Below are 21029 nucleotides of genomic sequence, written 5' to 3' on the forward strand. Positions count from 1 at the left end.
AGTATTTATACACAATTTCAGTGTGTTCACTGCACCCCAAATTTAGTGCTAGGTCCCACTTTAAGAAACATGCCTTAGTAATAGAGGCCCCCCCCACTATCATGTGCAGATCTAGAACCGGAGGGTGGTTGCACTTGAATGCGGCTGCCTGCAGCACTGTATGAGGGTATGCCACAGAGATAAGAACCATGGCTTCCCATCAGAATAACAGAAATATCTTTTTTTTTTAAAGATTTTATTTATTTATTTGAGAGAGAGAATGAGAGAGAGAGAGCACATGAGAGGGCGGAGGGTCAGAGGGAGCAGCAGACTCCCCGCCGATCAGGGAGCCCAATGCGGGACTCGATCCCGGAACTCCAGGATCATGACCTGAGCCGAAGGCAGTCACCCAACCAACTGAGCCACCCAGGCGCCCCCAGAAATATCTTTTAATCCCTTCTGCTGCCACCCACCTCTTCACAACATTTCAATCTTAACAGGAAACAAAACAATCTCCTACACTACACACTGAAACCATTATCTACACTGGAACATGAAGCTTCTGGTCAAACCAGAAAAACTGAAATGGAGGCTAAAAGATTTGAGAAAATTTTGATTCCTCTAGTACTGAATCACTATGACCAAAAATCTGGAAAGATCTGCTTAATAGGTTAGGATCAAGGTGCAGAACAGAAGAACTAGCGGCACAAGCTTTGACGATTCTCGCACTGGCAACGTGGGACCCCTGGCTGGCACTCCAAGCTCTTCACGTCCAAATTTCCTTCATAAGCTGAAGGTAAAAATTAGTTAATGGATTTAAATAATTTGATACAAGTCTGACACACAATCTCACTAAACATCGTATTTCCCATCTATCAGTGCATTTAATGATAGCACTTATGCTTAAAGAAAGTACCACCATGGTGAGCGTTCAATGAAGTAATGCATGAAACGTATCTAACACAGTGTCTGCTGCATAGGAAATACTAGCTAGTGTTGGCCTACTTGAAAATATAGAGGAGTCATCAGAGGTGACGTGATGCCAATAATAGAGTTCCGATTTTTGCTATTCTTGCTATTCAGAGTCCCCAATTTTGTGGGCGAGTGCATTGAACTAGGTGGCCTCTGTCCACCTCTAGTATTTTATCAGCCCTGGAATCCACTGACAAATGCACTTTGCTAGGTGCCTTAAATAGATTATCTTGATTAATCATCCCAACCTGGGAGGACTACTGGTAGCTAACACATATTTAGCTGGGCACTCCTCAGACACATATGTGAACCCATCTCGTACTCATCATAATCTTGTGAGGCCAATACTCATATTATCTCCATTTTACTGTGGAAGAAACTGAAGCATAGAAAGACTGGCTCAGGTTCCCACAGTGGGAAAGTGGCAGATCTGGGCTTTCAAACCCAGACTCCAGAGTCTGTGATCTTAACCTCTAGATGCACTGCCTCTCAAGAGGTAGGCATTTTTATCACCAGTTTATGAATAAGAAAATGTAGCCCAAGGTCACACGTAGAGTAAGTGAGAGAAATGCAGGTAAGAATCCAGGCTTGTCTGACACGCATATCTGTGCTTCTCCTCACCATGCCACAGGCATGTGTCCCAGGAGTAGAAATAGGAGCGAGCACTCAGGGTGAGGTTCACAGAAGAGGTCTATGGGAAAGCTTCAGACACTTTGATCTAACAAGATGGAGCTCTAGACATGAGATGTCTTTGTGTCATCATCTACCCCTGCCACAATGAGTGACTCCACACCCTTGGGACAACAGCAGCAGCTGCATCCCTCAGAGTCTCAGAGTCCAGAGGGACTTTCCTGAGGATGTAGACATAAAGAATCACAGATGTTCCCTAACACTCGAATCTGCCCTGTTCACTGCGGGTTTTCTCTGCCTTGGTTCTGGCTCTATGAAGATGAATGTTCTAGCTCTGGTCTTCTTCAAATCACCTGTGTTGCTTAATGATCTAAGGAACAATAGCTGCTCGTGGCCACTGTATCCAAATTTGGGGCGCAGAAAGCATTCTCATCACCAGTTCTTTTAATCGATGAAAAATCAAAGATTGCTAATTAAATTTATATCTATAAATTATGTATGTGGTGCTTTGGCAAATGCTATACAGATGACACTGAACAGGACGTTTTCAAGGAGCTTATAAAACATGTCATCTTTGTAAATGAGCCCAAGTTACAGGCATTTTCTGCAAACACAAAGTAATATTTCACAACACAAGATAAACTTGAAGATAAAGAGTTTAAAATTCTTATATAGGCATTTTAATAATAGAAGAGCCCTATACTACTGTCCCCAAAATGTCCTAAAACACCACCCACCAGGCAATGTCCCCAGTCAGTTCCAAACAAATTGAGAAAATCTTTCAGCCTGGCATTCCAGGACTCATCATGGAGACCCGAGGCTTCCTCTTCGCCGTATACCCTCTGTGTTCCCCACACGCCACTCTTAGAAACAAGACAAACCACTTGCTGTTTCAAGAGTACAACCTTCATTTTCTGTTATCAAGTGGCTGTCCGTGTAGCTGTTTCTGTGGTGTCCTGACTCAAACTCCATTCCAGCCTCTTCTTCAAGTCACATCTCAAATGCCACCATTTTCTACGTGAAGTCTTTCCTCACCCCTCCAAATAAAAAACAAGCTTGTCCTCTTCTGAACCACCAGAGGTCTTTGTGGTATGTGTGTGTGTGTGTGTGTGTGTGCGTGCACACTTCTTCTATTATGGTGATTTATATTACAACCTTGGCATATTTACCTAATTTCCCAAATTAGGCGGTAAAAGCCTCAGGAATTTGGTTTATTTCTGAAGTTTCCTTTATAACCTCTACTCTGTCTGATGTCGTGCTTACAACACAGGAATTCAATAAATATTTACTGAATTATCATTTCATTAATAATGCTAATGATTTACTGACCTCTTATCTCTTATAGAATATCCACTATGGGCCAAGGATGACATTTATGTATTATATCTAATTGAATATACAAAATCCTGTGACTTAGGAAAATGCGGCTTAACAAGCTTAAATAAGTTGTTCAAGGTTACACAGCAAGTAGAGTTCCCAACTGTTAACATAGCAGCAGGATGTACTTTGGATCTGAATCCAAATTTGTTAGATTCCAAACCTGGGCTCCAAATCAACACTACATAAAAGTGATAAAACTGAAAAGATATATTGCGTCTGATTTCTAGATAAATGAATTTAGCAAGTATGAAACAAAACCACAGCTTGTGGTAGTGAGGAGAGCTAGTTTTCAAATTAATCTGAAGACTTAAAAATGACTTTTGAAGGTTAAAAAATATACAACATGAAGAACCTTTATCACTACAGTCTAAGAAGTGTAAGAGATGGGGAAAGAGACTGTCTGAGGCATTTATTTAGAAGAATAACTTATTACTAAACTGCATTTGTATGTTATAATAGAAAAGACTTCTGCTTGGGAATTTGACAAAGTAGGGTTAAAATTCTGAGCCTAACATTTTTAGCCCTAGACCTTGGGAAAGTTACTTTATCTTTGTAAGCCTCAGTTTTTGCAAATATTAGGTGACAATAATAACAATTGCTTTCATAGATAATGCAAACGGTAGACGGGTATAAGGTATATAATTCAACAAATGATGGGCACGACTAGTGTTATTATTACTAATAATATTATTTTCATGTCAAGTGACTGTGCTAAGCCAGTGTTCTTGAGAAGAACGGAAAGGCAGAGAGGCCATTACTGTTCTCAACCTCTCCCACTGTGAGAGTGTACTATTTGGAAAAGCAGAAGGGGGGAAAAGGGCCAGCAGCGCTGCTAGCCTTTAAGATCCAACACTTCCTTCTCTTTAGATGGACCCCCCAAATTCTTTGCCTTGCAACTAAAGAACTGAATGTCAAAACATGGAAAGCAAGTCAGATCCTCCCTTTAAAAAACCCTCAATTTTTATTCTGGATGACTGCTGCATTAGCCATCTCTCGTCCTCTCCCAGAGAACGTGTTCTTTGGAAGTAGTAGAAGTAGCATGGCATTTGGCATCAGTCCTATGGGCATACAAACATCATACCCACCCATTTTTATTTTCAGGTGTTTCCATTTTATTATCTGATCCTCAGTGTCTTTAAATGTCATCTGGAGAGGAATGCTCTGAGAATAAATGCAGTTATGGCTCGTGTGCCCAGCAGAGTAGGCACTCAATAATGACTGATTCCCGTTCTCCTTCTAAGTGGGAAATAATCAACATCTTAGGGCCAATATGTTCTCGTCTCTAACTGGCACCTGCCACCATGGATTGATGGTTAGGATCTGAAAGGTGCTACCTCATTTAAATAAGACACAGAATGGTAATTACCAAGGGATAAGTTACAGACATTATTGATTATGGTTGTAGCCAAACCAGTGACCTGAAAGTGACAGACTTTTTTCTTTAAAAACAAAAAATCCCAGAAAAATCTCTGAGCTATTCAGTCTCCCAGAAAACATGTGCCTGAAAACCCATCTGCAGAAAGGAAAAACAATTCCCCCAAATCACTAAATTTTCTTTCCTCTATCAGCTTCTCAAATGGAAGAGAGAGAACACAAACTCGAAGGTGGATTTTTCGCAAATTGCAATATTAAAAAACAAAACATTTTCTGGTGCAAGGTCTAACACTTTTCAAACCAGTATACTGGAGCTGAACTCAAAGTCAACTATCATGGTACCTGTGATAAACGAAGTTACTTTGAAGTTACCAAGAAGTTCCTTGGTAGAATTCCATTATGTGTGTTAGGAACCTCTCATTATTTGGAAAAATATGAAATCATTTCCCCTAAAATCAAAATAAACATGAATATCCAAACCCAGTAGATACCACTGATGTTCTCAACATTCATTTGTTGAAATTTACACATTCAACCACTGAAATAAAACTTCCTTTTCCCTTTCCTCTTCATTTCCTAATTTCCTATTTGTTATCTGTTGAGAGTTGAAAGAGAGAAGCCGCACCATTGGAAGGATACCTCCAATACTCTGACAATAACAGAGGAACCATAACGTTTTCTGAAGAAACACCACCAATTTTCTTACCAATAACTTTGCACCATATTCACATATGTAAATTATTATGTGATCACCATCCTAGTAATTACATATGTATATCTGTGTGTACGTGTGTGCGTGCGCCTGTATACACACACGCACACACACAGAGTCCATAAATCCACAAGGCATTCTAAGCGAGGCTATCAGAGAAAAGGACTTCAGCTGCCCAGAGAGTGGAGCAGCCTTTAAATGAATCTTGTCATTTGGACACAGCTCCTGCTCTTCAGCGAGCACTGCTGTCGGAGCCTCTTCATTTAGCAGTTTTCAATTTTTTTTTTTAAGATATTTGTTCCCTGGTCAGCTTAGTCCCCCCGGCACTTTCATCTGAAAGGGAAGGCGGTGGTAAAACGGGAATACGCGCCGGGACTCGGGAAGCAGGAGTCCGTCCCTTCCACACCCCTGGGACTGATGCCCTCTCCTCGCCGGCCCGCTGCTGCTCAGCTTCCAGTCGCAGAAAGCCGGCGGCCGGCGGAGCAAGGCCACTGAGTGGATGAAGTAAAAATTCATCCAAGGGCTCACCTCCTCCCCGGCCCCGACCCCCACCCATCACCTCCCACAGCCCCCACCCATCACCTCCCACAGCCCCCATCCCTCCCATCCTCCTCCCCATCACCCTAACGCTGCAGCCACAGCAGGGGGGTTGCGGGGGCGGCATGTGGGGGAGAAATGCGGGCTTCCTTCGCACCCACCCCTGATGCGCCCTAGAAGAATGTCCTCTGGGGAAGGGGCTGCCCACAACTTGGAGGAACTTAGAAGGCAAAGCCGCCGCACCCCGACCCTCAGCGGGGCCTCCACCCTGAAGGTGAGGGGCGACCGAAGGGAGTCCGATGCGAGGGCGGGCACCCCCGGGCTTACCACGAGCACGGGGACCCCGGCGGCCAGCGAGTAGAGGAGCACGGGGGGCACTGCGCTGCTGTCCTCCGGGCCCGGGTAGGGCTTGCGGTAGGCGCTGTCGTGGCAGAAGAAGCCCTGCACGTTCACGGTGAACGTGTCGGTGTACTCGAAGTAGTACGCCAGCATCACCGTCCCTGCCATGATCACCATCTGGAAATAGAGCATGCTGCTGGTGAGCGCCGCGGGCAGCAGGGGCATGCACGCCTCCCGGGCCGGGCCGAGCCGAGCGGGCGGCGGACGCGGCGGGCCCCCTCCCGGGTCCGCCGAGGCAGCCACCGGGGGCGCGGCGGTGGCGGGGGCGGCGGGACGACGAGGCGCGGGAGGAGGGATGGAGTCGCTGGAGGAAGAGGCGGAGGCAGGTCCGGGTTTCGAGGCGCCAGCAGGCTGCAGAGGAGGCGGCTACCCCCAGACGAGCCCCCGCTCCCCTCCCCGCCCCCCGCCCGCCGCAAGCGCCGCCCGCCCGGGCGCGGGGTCGCGCGGGAGGGCGGGGAGTCCCGGGCGACCGGCAGCGGCCGCAGCACCCAGCAAGAGACCGTTCGCGTTGCAGCAGCGCCTGGTGAAGCTCCCCGGGCCCGCCCGGAGGAGGCGGCGTCGGCGGACCAGGCGGCAGAAGCCGGGACAGCGGCACCTGTGCCCCTCGGAGGGCGGACGCAGTGGAGCTCGAGAAGCTCCTCGCGGGGGTAAAAACCGAAAAAGCGGGGGGGGGGGGGAGGCAGCAGAGAAGGAGCTTCTAGAAACTCCTTTCTGAGGCAGCGGCTGGGCTGTTTAAGAAACCCGCACAACGCCTGGGAAAATGATGCGTGGACGCGTCTTCGGAGCGCAAACCCCACCGAAGCTCAAAGTGCCGGATGCCGCGCTGCGAGTTTCAGCCGGCGCTCCCTTGGATTCCTTAACCCCGCGCAGGACACACGCCAAGCGGTGGTTTCTAGGCACTGTTAGAAAAATAATGTCAGAGCATTTTAGATTCAGAGTTTCTCTGCCTCCCCTCTAGCTTCCTAGGGCTTTGTATGTAGAAACACAATCATAGTTCAGTAGCTCCAGAAGCATCATCTTTTGTACCATGGCCCCTTCCTCCTTCATGTATTCTCCACTTGCTCATCTTCAGTCAGTCCCTTAAGCTGCTTGTGAGAGGAGGCATTGCAGATTCCTGGCACCCAGCGGTGCCTGCCACAAGGGAAGGGAAAAGGGCTATTTGCCTCATCTCGCTATTCCCCGAGTTCTGGGGAACTGCCGGGATTCCCCCAGGTCAGGTGAAAGGAGAGGGAGACCAACGTGGGCTCACACCACACGCGGACGAAGCACACCCCTACATAGGCATACACGCGTGTGCATAGCTCTGTAAGTAGCTGCATATATGTAAAGAACCCATTTCGTGATGCCACGTGGGTCCCTGCGTGCAAGCTTAGGCAGCAAACTTGGGGTGGGGGTGGAGGTGGGGGAGGACCTTAGCAGAACCTGACACTGCTCTCACATCCTCCACTCTTGAGAGCAGGTAAGGAAGCGTTATGTTAGAGACAAGGGGATGAAAATATTCCTAGAGCCCTTCCTGTCTCATTAAAATGTAGATTACTTTAGCAGGTTTCTGGAATATTCATTCATTTGAGTGGGTTGTACTTGATTTTTAGAGGTGGGTCTTTATCATCAGGAAAAAGCAACATTGGTAGGCTAATAAGGCCGTTTAAATTTGGCAACTGATTGGTATTTGGCAGAAGCAATGGCAGTGTGAATTGCCTTTAATGAGGGTTACCTTATCCACCACATGTTATTAAATATCATTTAATTACTACTTACTAGATAAAAGACACAGAACAACATGTATGATAAGCAATTTGGGGCAGTGGGAGGAAGCGTTTCCTTAATGGACAAGAGTGGCTTACCATATTATGAAAATGTAACTACTACAAAGGTACATGATTTAAAGCCCCATTCAGAGAATCATTTTAAGACTGTAAGAGTGTTTAAACTGCTCTTCTGGCCGTACATAGGAATCTTCCAAACCTTTCTAATTAATAGAATTTTTGGAAAAATGGTCTTAATTTTTAAGGGTAGATTTTAAGGGTAATTTTAGATTAAGGAGAGTGATGTAGGTAATCGATACAAGCCAATGAAAACATACATTACTTTTGAGATTAAAATGCATGTACTGCATTGTTAACATGTATTGAGTGCCTAGTACTGTGAGTGTGACAAAGCAGGGTCCTTGTCTGTCCTGTTCACTGTTCTGTCCCCAGCATAAGCCGTGTATGCCACATTGTAGGTATTCAGTAAATATCTGTTGAATAAATTAATGAATTTACTCCTCTAAGAACAATGGTGAAGTATGCTCACATATAAGATGTATGTCAGGGACTAGGGAATCATAATCTTTATATCCTAAGGTAAACATAGACTGCCTACTTACATGACATACCAACATTGAAGGTAGAAGGTTAATGTAAGAGCAGCAGTTCTCATATTACTTCAGTTCAAATCCCAGCTCTGCCACTTACCAGCTCTGGAAACCTAGCCGAGATGCTTGATTTTTTCTGCTTCAGTTTCATCACCAGTAAAATCAGGATAATATTAGTACCTACTTTACAAGGTTGATAGGAGGATTAATGATGCTCAATTATGTCTGGCACATAGTGAACACCTATATCATGTTTAAATGTTATAAAATTTGACTTGTAGACATAAACATATCTATACTACCTTAACTCAGGTCACTCCAACATTTATCACCAGTCACCTCCTTCTAATTTTTGGCTTACAAAATGATTCTGGGTGTATCCATATTTCTATAGGTGTATACATTTTCCTATAGGTTTATGCACATTCTGTCTTCTTTTTCAGATGCTATCCATCTCGGGAATAAAATATTATTTTCCACAACATCCCCATCATTTGTCCACATTAGACATGGACAGTCAAATAGTGTTATTGACTGATTCATGGTTGATTAATGATCCAATGCTGAAATTCAAAGTTAATACGGAATCTTAACTCACATTATAAGGATACCAACATTAAGTTCAACTTCCATGAATATTTGAACAGATTGGTTATTCATAGAAATGATGTGAAATGGATGAAAAAGCATGAGCTATGTGCCCTTGGGCTGGTTACTTTAGTTTCCTGAGTCTGAGCTTTTTGGGGGGACAAAATGAACTAATTTTTCTTACCTCCGTGCTTTTTTTTTAAATTTTATTTTATTATGTTATGTTAGTCACCATACAATACATCATTAGTTTTTGATGTGGTGATCCACGCTTCATTGTTTTCGTATAACACCCAGTGCTCCATGCAGTACGTGCCCTCCTTAATACCTATCACCTGGCTAACCCATCGCCCCACCCCCCTCCTCTCTAAAACCCTCAGTTTGTCTCTCAGAGTCCATAGTCTCTCATGGTTCATCTCTCCCTCCAATTTCCCGTCTCCGGGCTTATTTTGACAATTAAATGAGACCATGTAAAGTACCTAGCCCAAAGAAGGTACTGGTTTAGCATGTTTTTTCACTTTATTTTCTTATAAATTATTTAAGCTAATTCTTTTCCAAAATACATCTTTTCAACTTCAAAGAGCCCTTGGGAATCCTACCTCAATTTTTAATTTACCTTTCCACTGTTTCTAGATTAACAACAGCCCTGCTCATAGTTAATCCTTTGGAATCCTTGCCTAAATTCTTAATTTAATTTAATTCTTAGGCACCTCATTGTGCTTTCAAATATATTATAGCAGTCAGTCTTTCTGAAAACATTGTCCTGCCCTGCAAATTCTTCCTATTCAGCTCCAACCAAGGTGGATAATCCAGGTCAAAAAATATGGCATTTATAACTTCTATTTTCCAACTTCCAGTGTTTCATATTATATTTATTTGCCCATGTCCTAACAACCACTCTGATCTCACTCTGTTTCTTCACCCATAAAACATGAACCATGATAAATACTGAGACAAATCTTGAGGGGAGTCATTTATCCATTCCAATATCTCTCATCTTCCCACTTCAACACTAATGTTCTGATAAGAACTAGTAAGGTGCTAGACCAGCATGTGAAGTTGTTGTCCTTGTCTATATGGTTTATAACTTTTTCATCCACAAACAGAAGACAAATGTACAAAAATTTGGGGTGGATGTTTATGCTGATAACAATGCAAAGACCAACTGAATGAATCGTCCTTGGAAAGCCAAGCATTGACTGTAGATAGTTAGGTAAATGAATGTGTCCTTCTTTAACTTAGAAAATCTAAGGTGCTTGCTGGAAGGGAACTGGAGATGTACCTAGCTCCTCAAGATTATTACCAATTGGGTTCTGTACAATAAATCTGTGACTAGCAAGAGAGGCAGACTGAGATTTTTCCATTAACATCCAAGGATTTGGCCCTCATTAGTTTATAGACAGAATGGTTTTGGCAAGATGGCTGAGCATTTCCAAGGACTAATGAAGACACAGAATGCTAAGCGTTGGGTTTCCATGTGTTTCACGTAACTCAGAGGTAAGCCAGGGCATTTTCCTGAACTCTTCTCATTCCACGGTGCCAAAACAGAAAAAATAACATTACTTTCAATGCATAGCTGAGATGGTGAGGTATGAAGGATTCAGAAGACTTTACACAAGACAAACTAGGGAAGCATCTCCAAAAGAATAGAGTCCTCCTTGACAACAGCAATGACAAAATCAATGACAAAGACAACAAAAAAAATGCTCATAATGCTAAACTTGAGCTGCAGATGTTTGAGGAGATTCATGAGTGTGAAAAGTTAGATGACTTTGTACTAATGAGGAACTTTAAATATTAACATATAGATTGGTGGAAGATCTAATGGGAATAGATTTGGAAAGAGATTTTTTTTAATAGGCCAGGTAATTGCTTTCAGAATAAGTAAAGGCATCTGGTAATTCATTCTAATAATTATTGAACTACAAAAGGCAATATCTTGACAGGTCTTTACTGAACTGGATCTTGAGAAGGAGCAAATACACTAGTTTACTAACTCCCAAACAATTTGATATAGAGAACATCCTGGATACTTAAGGAATAAGTTGTAGGACTGGTTAACACAAGAAAAGTACTTAAATGTGTTCATATAAATTTAAAGATACAACATCCTCAAAGGCAAACTAAAGAGAGCTAGGCACATTTGGGTTTACACCTTGACCCCTTATTATGGACATCATAGTGCACTGCATCTTCACATAAAAATCTTCTGTGCTTGATGTAGGAGGTAGCTGTGTTCTCAAGAAAACAGGAGGAAAATCAGCCAGTGTAGTAATGTGTATGTCTGTCTTTGAGGTTCCAGCTGTAATGGATGTTTATCTCAGAGGCCAGAAACTTCTGATCTGGACAAGTAGTATTTATCTTCAGTTAGAACCTCTGAGATATCTTAAAAAGGCCTTACTCTGATTGCATTATAGCTGATTGTATTCTTCTACATTTCCAGTATTATTTTAAGTTTTCACTTTCAAAACAGTTATCACAAACCAAGCACACATATTAAATCTAGTTATATGTCACTGAAGGTATAGGCATGAAATTGATAGACTAAGTAAAAGAGTTAAAATTTATAAGACATTAAGGCTGGGAAAGAATAGAAAAATTTAATATGTTATCAATTGAACACTCCTATATTAAAATAAAAATTTTAAATTATTGAGTTAGCAAAAGTTAATTGAAACATGCTGATCATATTGTGTGGCCATGGCAATCAGCCTCTCTAAATCTCAGTTTGCTCATCTGTAAAATTGAGTTAGTGAATCTTTACAAAGACATCGAAAGGCTTATATTTATTAAATGCTTTGGAAATATCAAAGCATTGGGCAACTCTGCATTAGGAAATATATCGTAATTAGGAGGAGAAAATGCCTAATCTAAGTGGGTGCTGAATTTTCTTCCCAGCACTGAGTTCCAACTCAAAAAAACTCAGATTATTTGCTGTCTGGTCTGTTTCCACATCTGTGAATATTAGATTATTTACCATATATTTAAATCATTAAAAAACCCCACAATGCTTGGTAAAGTGTAAGTCGGTGGATCCATTACATGAGGGGAAGTTTCAAAATATTCGAATTCCCTGAGAATAACTTTAAACAATTATTAAAGATAAGGACATAGGAACGTGTCAGTGAAGTGGGTGGTTAAGCCCAAGGACTGAGGACTCAACAGATATTTTTGTTCTGTAGATTCATAATAATGGGAACTTGGTGAAGTCATTTTAATTTCTTAGTTTCTGTAGTACCCTAAAATGAGGATAAGGCTGCCTACTTCACCAAGATGCAACACAGAGCCTAGGCCATTCATGACAATAATGATCATCACCGTTATTATTACTCTTCTGGTATAATTAATCCTGAGACTGCTGGATCAGCAAAACTTTCATTGATCCATTTGGAAATGTGCCTGCATAAAATCTTGCTCAATTGTCTATGTAACTTCATGTTACTTGAAGACACCTGAAAGTCATTACTTGTGCTATGATAAATGAGGACTGTCCTAAACAAATCACACATCCTGCTAACAATGAGAAACGGAGCTTCTTTAGAGGTGTTTTGGAAAATGTGGGGCAAACTATGCCGATGACAGCTGCAGGTCCTTTGTCAACGATACAGATTGTGAATGGTAATTAGCATTTGTTTGGTTGTCCTTCAGTGTACTGGATAATGATTGGAACAAAGACATAACGAAACTAGACACTCAAAATGGTTCCTTATGTTCATATATGGACCATAATCAACTATTAGTTTAGAATCAGGTAATTTTTAGAATGTTATTTTAGTGAGGGCACAAAGGCTTCTGGCTTAATCAATTTCTGCTGTAAATTTCATCATACTTGAATGGATTATTAAATTACTGAACTTTTCACCCTATGGGCTTACAACAATAAGCAAGGAAAATAATTTTTTGGTCAAGGAAAGAAAATAATGTCTTAATTACTGCACTGAAAGAGAGTAAGTAGCAGAAAGCGTTACCTCTAAAATACAAGTATTTATATGTTGTAACACTTTGAAAGAAAGATGGGGGAAGTTTTTGGAAGAGAAACATATCACTGTGCTTGTATTGTTATGTTAACTCTTCTGATTATCACTTTTTGTTATTAAATCATGTACTGATTAATCATATTTTATTATATCAATTTTATTATTGTAAGCAACGCTTCAAATATAATGATGTCTTCAATTTAATGTAATGGGTAAGAATAAAATATTTTAGTTTGTTTTCCACTCACTGATGACTTGCTGTAATATTCTTCTGGCTCATATGGATCTCTAATAAAAACAGAAGAACATGAATAGTAAAATCTTAATTAACTTCATAAAAGTCTCATAAAATAGGGTATCTTGGGGAACTACTGCTTTTATTAATAGAAGCCCTTCACATTTTTTGGAGGAACTCTTTTTTTTTTCCCAGTTTTACTGAGAAGTAGTTGAAGTGCATCACTGTATTAGTTTAAGGCATACAGCATTATGCTTTGATTTACATGTATTGTGAAATGACACACAATAGATTGAGCTAACATCTGTCTTCTCATATACAATAAAGAGAAAAGAAAGAAAAAAAGAAAAAATTTCTCCTTGTGATGAGAACTTTTAGGATTTACTCTCTTAACTTTCCTATGTATCATACATCAGCGTTAGCTGTTGTACATTACATCATCAGGAATTATTTATCTTCTACCTGGGAGTTTGTGCCTTTTGATCACCTTCCTCCAATTCCTCCTCCCCACACCTTCCACCCCTGGTAAGCATAGGTCTGATCTCTTCCCCATGAGTTGATTTTTTTGTTGTCTTTGTTTGTTTGCTTGCTTTTAGATTCCACATGTAAGTGAGGTCATGCGGTCTTTCTCTGATTTACTTTGTTTAGCATAATGTCTTCAAGATCCAGCCATGTTGTTGTAAATGGTAGGATTTCTTTTTTTTTTTTATGTTTGAATAATATTCTGTTGTATCTATATATATACCACAAAATGTTATCCATTCATTCATCAATGGACATTTAAACTGTCTCCATGTCTTGGCTATTGTAAATAATGCTGCTATGAACATGGGGGTGCAGATATCTTTTCAAGGTCGGTTTTTCATTTCCTTTGGATATATTCTCAGAAGTGGAATTGCTGGATCATATGGTGGTTCTAGTTTTAAATTTTTGAAGATCTTCCTTACTATTTTCCACAATGGCTAATCCCACCAATAGTGCACAAGGATTCTGTTTTCTCTATATCCATACCAGCATCTGTTATCTCTTATCTTTTCGATGGTGGCCATTCTAATAAGCATGAGGTGATATCTCATTGTGGTTTTAATCTGCATTTCCCTAATGACTTGTGATGTTGAACATTTTTTCATGTACCTGTTAGCTTTTTGTATATCTCTTTGGAGGAATGTCCATTCAGGTCCTTTGCCCATTTTTAATTGGGTTATTTGGTTTTTTGCCACTGAGTTGTATGAATTCTTTATATATTTTGAAAATTAACCCCTTATTAGATGTATGGTTTACAAATTTTTTTTCCCATTCCATTGGTTGTCTTTTCACTTTGTTGATGGTTTCTTTTGCTGTGCAGAAATTTTTTAGTTTGATGTAGTTTATTTTTGATTTTGTTGTTTATGCTTAAAGTATCATGTTCAAAAAATCATCACCTATGGGGGCGCTTGGGTGGCTCAGTTGGTTAAACGACTGCCTTCAGCTCAGGTCATGATCCCAGGGTCCTGGAATCGAGTCCCTCATCGGGCTCCCTGCTCTGCGGGGAGCCTGCTTCTCCCTCCCCCACTCCCCCTGCTTGTGTTCCCTCTCTCGCTGTGTCTCTCTCTGTCAAATAAATAAATAAAATCTTAAAAAAAAAAAATCATCACCTAGGTACATATCAAGGAGGTTTATTCCTATTTTTTCTTCTAGGAGTTTCATGGTTTCAGGTCTTAGTTTTAAGTCTTTAATCCATTTTGAGTTCATTTTTGTGATGGGTAAGATATGGCTTCAGTTTCATTCTTTTACATGTGAATATTCAATTTCCCAGTACCATTTATTGAAGATACTGTCTTTTCTTCATTGGTCTAGTTGTCTGTTTTTATGCCAGTACAATACTGTTCTGATGACTATACCTTTATAATATATATACCTTTCTTTGATTGTTCACAATTTAGTTATAATGTGTCTTAATATATCCCTACTCAGGTTCAACTTTTTGGCATTCTATGGGCCTTGTGGATCAGAAATATCCCCAGGTTTGTTAAGTTTTCAGCCATTATTGCTTTAAATATACTTTCTGACCCTTTCTCTTTCTTTTATTCTGGAATTCTCATGATGTGAATGTTGTTTCTTTTCATTGTATCCTATAATTCCCTTAAGATTTCTTCATTCTTTTTATCTCTTTTTGCTCTTCTGGGTAATTTTCAATATCCTATTCTCCAGAGTATAATTCTTTCTTCTGCATGGTTGAGTCTACTTTTGAAATTCTACTGAATTTTTCAATGCAGTTGTTTATTTTTCAACTCTAGGATTTATGTTTGACTTTTTTTTTTTTTTGGAGGTTGCTCTTCCTCTATCAAACCTCTCATTTTGTTCATGCATCATTTTCCTAATTTTGTTTAGTTGTCTGTGTTTTCTTATCTTTCACTAAACTTCCTTAAAGAATTCTTCTGAATTCTTTGATACCTTACATATCTCCATTTCTTGGGTCAGTTATTGGAGCTTTATTAATTTCTTTTGGTGTTGTCCTATTTATCTGATCTTTTGTGATCCTTGATTCCTTATGTTGGTATCTGCACATTTGAGTAATTGGGCTCCTCTTCCAGACTTTACAGGTTTGCTTTAACAGAGACAGTTCTTCACCAGTCAGCTCAGTTTGGGTTTCTGGGTGTCTCCTGGCAATGTCTTTGGGCAGGTGGAGCCTGATATTATGGTCTATTTTTGGGTGAGGCAAAAGTCTGAGTCTGAGGATGGGGATTGGGGGGAGGGGGTTGAGAATATTTTTGGGTGAGGCAAAAGTTTGAGTCTGAGGGTGGGGGTTGAGGGGAGGGGGCTGAGAATAGTTAGATAAGACTGCTGACTTGGCTCTCTAGCTAAGAGAAGTTTAGGATGGACTCCACTTTTTCCTGGATTCTCTGTTCAGGCTTATTAGATGGCTGGCACCAGGTACTATTTTCAGTAGTAGGTGAGGCTATGAATTAGCTTCCCTGAACTGGCAGGTTGGCATTACAGGACCCCAGATCTGTAAAGCTCATCATCTGGAAACATGAGTCAGAGTGTGCACTGAATTCCATGGTCAGATGAGGTTTTGCTCTGTGTAATGGGGAAGCCAAGGGCTGCGCTCTCTGTTCCAGTGGTACTGTATACAGTGGCCTGTGGACTAGGCTATGCAGCTTCCTGTGTGCTCTAGGTTAGGGTCACTGGTTGGATGGGCTGACTGCTGTATTCAGCAATGAGTGGGGCTACGAATTAGATTCCCTGCCCAGGTGTAGCAGGAGAGGCAGCTGTAAAGCCAGTAAAGCTCTTTGTTGTCTTAACTCAAGCTGACTGGCACCCCGCATTCCCTGACTGAACAGACGACTGGCTTTGCTTTGTAGACTCTCAGCTCTTGCCTGTCTGCCTCTTGGCTTGAGTGCCGCTGGGCCACACAGTTTCCAGAAGTTGTCTCCAGCCCTACTGCTCAGGTGGGGACAGAAGACACTCTCCACAGTGTCTCCACAGGCGGAGCTCTGTCCTAGTTCCCTTGCCTGGGAGAGGGAGGAGCCACTTCCATCTGCTCGCAATTTCCCCAACAGGCTGTCTGGTTGGGAAGGGCCAGGAGCTATCCTCAGCCTTGGCTATGAACTAATCCCCCTGCCTGCTTGGGGTCGCTCCATGCCCAGTACTGGCTTTTCTTGAAATATGTTTTCGTTTTACTGAAACAACAAAACTATTTATTGAGTGGCTGCTCTATGCTAGAAACAAGGGTAGGTGTTTTACTCGTATACCTCTGATCCTCACAACTACCCCAGTTTGTTGATGAGATATGACAGCATCAGTCTTAGCTGGCCTATCTTCCAGAAGGCCGTGTGTGGATACTACCCCCAAAACTACTCCACTTAATTGAGGCTTTCAGTGTGTGTGGAGTCCAATTTGAATAAATCAGGTTTTTACTCATCAAGATGCCTACTTGTAAGTCTACAGCCGCATAAAATGAAAGCTGCTCTGGGGTGACACCAAGTTTTCACTTTGGCATTTAGTGGACCTGGAAATGAGACCATAGGCTTGAGGAATATTTGCCCATACTTCCCTTTAACATTCGATAATCCAGTTTAGTTACTGAGCCAGAAGTGGAAGACCCAGGGGAGATTGGGGATTGGCACCAAGATCAGTCTGCTTGGGCTGCCGTAGCAGAATACTGTAGACTGGATAGCTTAAGCAACAGAAATTCGTATTTTTGCAGTTCTGGAGGCTAGAAGTCTGCAATCAAGGTGCCATCAGGGTTGGTTTTTGATGAGACTTCCCTTTCTGGTTTGTAGATAGTGCTTTCTCACTGTGGTCTTACATGGTCTTTCCTCTGGGTTTGCACGGAGAGAGAGAACTCTGGTGTCTGTTCGTCTCCTTATGAGAAAAACAATCCAACAGATTTGGTCCCCACCCTTATGAGCTCATTCATAACTTAGCTACCTCCCTTAAGGTCCTGTCTCCAAATTAGAATGTTTTATTAGATTGAACAATATGAACTTGCCATTTACAGGTGTAAAATAGTTGGATTATTAGCAACTTCAAGTGGATTAACCTATACAAGGTCAATACAAATATACTTGATTGCTGAACTATCCAGATGATTATCTCATAAATTATAACATTAGGAAATAATAAGTTATATTTACTCATTTTTAATGATATCTATGCCTCTGAATCTGATAGATTTCCAGTTGAACTCTTTAAAGTTAAGTTTGAGACCAAGTGTATTTTTATTACCTCATTGTAAAAGTCAGAAAGCATGAGTTAAAATGGAATCAATGGCACATAACTTTAACGATTTACTTGGCCAGTACAACTATACTGAAACTGAAGGACAGTCTTATTCAGCTGTGCAGCCAGAAGTATGAAATGAATAAAATATGGGGAGTTTGGTCTAAGCACACACATATTTTTATCTTTGGGTCAGAAATTTAATTGCTTCTTCTTGCTCATACAGATAAGGAAGCTGAATGCTACGCTCCAGGAATTGCAACAAATCAATTACTGACAAGTAATGGAGTCCAGTATCAAGTGAGATAAGGATGCTTGGGAATCATTTTCATCAGAAGGCTTAGCAGTGCTGTCTGAATCACCCAAGCATTCTTTGTGCTTAAGGATTGCCTCCTTCTTTCCAGCTGGCTATGACTGCATGATGAGGACCAGAGGAAATCTGTATCTACCATATATCACCATCAGATTACATGGACCCCTGTTCTGCTAGTGCTGCTCAAAATAAGTTTCCCAAATGCCTGGCCTCTAGACACTCACCCCATAAGATAACCTTGTACTAGAAAAATATGCAAACTAGTGTTTTGCACTTACTTAGAAACATATTAAGAATTTACACTCTGCAGAGGTCTGACCCAGGCATAGTACAATGGATTGTCTCCCATCTGCTCACAAAACAGATTGTAAGAATGTCAATATTATGAGTTTCTACACCTGAAAATCAGGAGAATAAAAATTTCTAAAAATATATACTGTGCTACCTTAACTGGGTGGAAGGTGGGAGGGAAAACAGACATGATTGATTATTTACTATGTGCTAAACACTTTTAATTACTTCTAGAACCTTATGAAATAAGTATCATTCACCCCCCGCCCTGCCAAATCTGAATCTCAGAGAGACTTTGTCACTTGCCCACGATTAGTAAGCAGCAGAACTGATATTTGAATCTAGATCTGCTTGGTTCCCAAAAAATTCCTATTGTATCGTATGGACAATTTTTATTATTTATTTTTTTATTCATTTTTATTTTTTTTAAGGTTTTATTTGTTGAGAGAAAGAGAGAGACAGGGATAGCGACAGAGATAGTGAGAGAGAGCGTGAGTGGGGAGAAGGAGAAGCAGGTTCCTGTCTGAGCCGGGAGCCTGATGTGGAGCTCGATCCCAGGACCCCAGGATCATGACCTGAGCCAAAGGCAGACGCTTAACCTACTGAGTCACCCAGGAGCCCCTCATATGGACAATTTTTAATAGGGTTATACCAATTCTACAAATACCATTTATATTTAATACAAATATATTAAAACGTATATTTGAATAGATAAACAAGTGGTGGTATATCCATGTTAGAGAATACTACTCAACAATAAAAAGGAATAAAACTCCATAAGTTGGATGAATCTCAAAGGCATTACTCTGAGAGAAAGTAGCCAGTCTCAAAAGGTTACATACTACACAATTCCATTTATATGTCATTCTTGAAAAGACACACCTACAGGGTGAAGAACAGATCAGTGGTTGCCAGGGACTGGGCATGGGTATGTGGTATGACTTCTAAGCAAGAGCACAAAGGAATTCTTTGGGGATGATGGAACTGTTCTGCATCCCAGTTGTGGCAATTACCTGAACTATACATGCACTGTAATTCAGAGAACTCTACACTTTGACATCAATAAAAAATAAAAAAATAAATATTTGAAGGGTGGGAAAATTGTAGAAAAAAAGTCACTATACTAGTAGGACTTCTGATATTTTTATAGTTTTGTTCTTACACATGTTTTGTGAGAGTCTGTAACCCCATACAGAAAAGTATAAATTCTGACAAACCTGTATTTGAAAGATGATAAAATATGATGCTTAAGAATAATGGAGACCGATATGTACCTGCAAGTCTCTTGGAGTTGGTATATATATTTTGTAAACTACAGAATAATGTGAACATTTTAGATAAGAATTCAGTGTATCAAGAGGAACATCCCATCCAATAGTGAGGAAGAATGTAGATAAAACCTGCTGCCAGAACCCCTTCCCACAATAGCTGGTGGTAGAAATAGGCACCCTGTCTTAGTGATGAGAGGAAAGCATACTGATTCTCGTGGACAGCTAGAGAACTATGAAAGAGATATTGGAAAAAGCACAGCTGTGCCAATTAAGCCTAGGAAATGGAATCTGGGAGGAGGCTGGGGCTGGCGGAAGGGAGAGAGTGCCAGAATTTAATGTGGTCACATCAGGTAGCAGGTCATCCTCAGGCCACATCCACTGACCACACCTACTTGCTATACCAAAAATTAACAACTTGGTCAGGATTGGCTTAGGGACTTGCATCCTTGAAGGTTAGGGAGGCTGTGGAGGGGAGAACTGGCCTTTAAGCAGTGTTTCTGTAGCTTCAAAAGGTTACCGTGCTTTCCCAAGATTCGGGCATATTATTAAATGAGTTAATGTATGTGAAAAGAGTACTATAAATTGTAGGGTACCACAGAAGCACTAGTTATTATTAACTTTGAGGCTGGGAGACTGACTCAATGGAATATATTAAACTAGAGGGTTAATCTGTAAGGTAACCAAAATACCAAATGCTCAGTCTTCCAAATTTTTAAACATGCATTTCAGGTAGACATAATCCATATGTGCCTGCACTTTGTGCAAATATTCATACTGCACATTAATAAACACATATAAATGAGCTGAAAATTGTGAATTACTCAGTAAAACCACAGCAGCCCATCCTGATGAGATTACCCTTTCAGAAAAATCCATTAAAATGCAAATATGTTAAATAAATCAAATTTGGGGGGTCAGATTTTCCAGGGAAGTACAATCTGTTAGCAATATTGCATCTCTATGGAATTTCCATCTGAATTGTACTAATGATGTGCAGACTGAAAGCGCAATGAAAGAAAAATTTCTAAGACTATGGGCTTCAGCTTTAGCAGATGTTGTATGTTCTGATAACTAAATCAAAACGAGATGGATAAAAACTGTGGCACACACTTTACATATATTTTCTAGGAGAGAGATATTCTCTAATGAGCAATTCAGAGGGGAAATAAGGAAATATACACTATGTTTAAATGACATAATTCATATATATCAAAATATTAAATGTATTTACAGCAGCACACTAATGTCTTTTATAGGCATACTAGGTGAAAGCTTGAGTTCTGTTTTAACAATGACTTTCCTGGGCAGAGC

The 21029-nt window shown here is 40.8% G+C and overlaps 1 protein-coding gene across 3 annotated transcripts in view; it reads right to left on the bottom strand.

Annotated features, from left to right (window-relative positions):
- Window positions 1-7250, bottom strand: part of PLPPR5 (phospholipid phosphatase related 5) — a 120776-nt gene extending 113526 nt beyond the window's left edge. For 2 of the 3 annotated variants that reach the window (XM_081818845.1, XM_081818842.1), the window contains exon 1: window positions 5912-6188. In XM_081818845.1, coding sequence (XP_081674971.1) covers window positions 5912-6148 — 237 coding nt within the window. In that variant the 5' untranslated portion in view covers window positions 6149-6188. Of the gene's footprint in view, window positions 1-5911; window positions 6189-6780 lie in introns of those variants that run through there. The other variant, XM_081818843.1, reaches the window with a different exon arrangement.
- Window positions 7251-21029: the final 13779 nt, after the last annotated feature.

This window comes from Leptonychotes weddellii, chromosome 4, assembly GCF_054177405.1.
Source record: "Leptonychotes weddellii isolate Sample4059 chromosome 4, ASM5417740v2, whole genome shotgun sequence".
Lineage (NCBI taxonomy): Eukaryota > Metazoa > Chordata > Mammalia > Carnivora > Phocidae > Leptonychotes > Leptonychotes weddellii.